General features: G+C 36.7%; 1 protein-coding gene across 1 annotated transcript; it reads right to left on the bottom strand.

Annotated features, from left to right (window-relative positions):
* Positions 1-243: 243 nt before the first annotated feature.
* Positions 244-1,559, bottom strand: LOC112502429 (expansin-A8-like). The gene is made up of 3 exons (XM_025106332.1): positions 1,415-1,559; positions 1,021-1,333; positions 244-860 (listed from the first exon to the last, which is right to left on the bottom strand). The coding sequence occupies exons 1-3, from the start codon at positions 1,533-1,535 to the stop codon at positions 557-559; spliced, it is 738 nt and encodes a 245-aa protein (XP_024962100.1). The 5' UTR covers positions 1,536-1,559; the 3' UTR covers positions 244-556.
* Positions 1,560-2,025: the final 466 nt, after the last annotated feature.

Below are 2,025 nucleotides of genomic sequence, written 5' to 3'. Positions count from 1 at the left end.
AATAATCAATTGAGAGAAATGATCGATTAAGGTTAATCGCTTGAGAAACGTCGTTGTTAAAGGTCTCGAGAACAATAAGAGGCAAATAAGAGGTTGATTTACCTTTTACCAGATAAGAGGACAATAAGATATAAGTGTCTCTGAAACATTGGAATAAAATATGTATATATATATATATATATTTGTGTGTGTGTGTGTGTATAATTAGTGGTATAGTTGATAGTAATTGAAGAGAAGAGCAAGTAGCAAAGGAATTTCCAGTTTTGCACTTTAATAACTTTAAAGATGAAATTACAAACTTTAATGAGTACATATGATGCCTTTGAATACAAATAAGGCATGTTTCCTTTTCACAAGGACTAAACGGTAATAACACTATTTTCAGATACAGTTCTAAGCGGGTGCTAACTAGCCACCTCAGCAATAGAGCCACAGTGCTCTCACCCCACCCCAAACCTCACCCAAAATAAAAACCATATACAAATCCTTTAGATTTTTATCGTAATTCTTAATTTTTAAATTCCAATTCTAATTTTTTCTCTTTAAAAAAGTAAAATTAAAATTGACTCCCTTGAAAAGTCTGACCAAATTGCCAGTTAGATGGCGCCACGTTGAAGCTTGTGATGGTTCGTCCATCACTGGTTGTAACTTGAAAAGAGAGCGGTTGACCGTTAAGGTAGGAGTTGCTTTGCCAGTTTTGCCCCCAGTTCCTTGACATCGCTTGCCATCCTGTTTTTGACCCTTTGATTGAAACTGAATGAACATCCCCTGCACCTCCGACGTTGGTGACCAAAACCAAATTGAAGTAAGAATGACCATTTATTGTAAATCTCACTCCTCCTTTCTTCACACAAGGCACCCTATAACCACAAAAGGTAAAACATCAGTATATTTTGATTGAAAGTATGGTTTAAATGAGTAGGATGTATGTAGACTTGTCATCTACCTCCAAACAGTAGAGCGGTTGTATTCATAAAATTAAAGGGTATAATCAAAATAAGACAATTAATGCATTGGTACCTTTGGAAGGAGACAGGTACAATTCCAGCTCTATACTGAGCAATCTGCAAGAAAGCAGGCTCGGCCAAATCAAAGTGTTGGAGGGGAGGGTTACACCACCCGCCATTGTCGTTAGACAAACCGGGGTTAGGTGGGCAGAAATTGGTCGCCGTCACAATTATGGAACCAGGAAGGCACCACCGAGGGTCGTCATTGCATCTCATTTCGTAGCACGACCCACAACTCAACCCATTGTTAAAAAGAGCGGTACTCAATGCGGCAGTGTTGGTACCGTATCCCTGACTATACAAATTTCCATACCCACAAGCACCACCTGCAAGAAAACAAACGACATACATAAATCACCAGCTAAACATATCTACTTTTCACTAACAACAAACGTTTTTTAACGTACCCATTGTTCCAGAGGCATCTCCGCCGCCATAAAAAGTGGCATGGGCGTTCTCCCAACCTCCATATACGAGATTGAAGGAGGATAGAAGCAGAGAAAGAACGGTGAAAGTGGGGAAGGCCATTAAGAGAAAGTCGAGGAAAGAGGTTGGTATAATATGGAGGGAATGGGGATAACTAACTTATATAGGGGAAGTTGGAAGCAGAGGAAAGGCTTGGGACCAGAAAGTGACAATTTTAGCATATGTTTAAGCAACCATATCTATAATAATATATTCATTGTTTACGATAAATCAATTAAATTTGTTATAAACAAGTTGTATGGTATAAAATATGTTGATTTTGATGGGTGTGTGTATTTAATATTTTGTGACTTTGTAATCCAAGTTGAACTACCAAATTGATGGTCCCACTTGCACATGCAATTCCTCAACTGTTTCTTTCTTTTTCTTTTTTCTTTTTCTTTTTTTGAGTTTTTATTTTTCTCATTTATTTGTTTATTAATACAATTCAATGCTGACTTGATATATTAAATACACTTTTTTTTTAATTTAAAAAATTATTAGAAAGCATAATGTCAAATTAAATAATTTATGCTGAAATCGCGCCGTGAGA

Source organism: Cynara cardunculus (assembly GCF_001531365.2).
Source record: "Cynara cardunculus var. scolymus isolate 2C chromosome LG 1, CcrdV1, whole genome shotgun sequence".
Classification (NCBI taxonomy): domain Eukaryota; kingdom Viridiplantae; phylum Streptophyta; class Magnoliopsida; order Asterales; family Asteraceae; genus Cynara; species Cynara cardunculus.
The sequence above is the reverse complement of the archived record's forward strand: the minus strand, read 5'-3'. Positions and strand labels throughout refer to the sequence as shown.

What these genes read in the sequence shown, in the direction of transcription:
- LOC112502429 (XM_025106332.1), bottom strand. Translation starts at nt 1,535, where the DNA reads ATGGCCTTCCCCACTTTCACCGTTCTTTCTCTGCTTCTATCCTCCTTC. An exon ending in AGATGCCTCTGGAACAATGG is followed by an intron (nt 1,334 to 1,414) that starts GTACGTTAAAAA and finishes GTTTTCTTGCAG; the next exon opens with GTGGTGCTTGTGGGTATGGA. An exon ending in GTACCTGTCTCCTTCCAAAG is followed by an intron (nt 861 to 1,020) that starts GTACCAATGCAT and finishes TTGTGGTTATAG; the next exon opens with GGTGCCTTGTGTGAAGAAAG.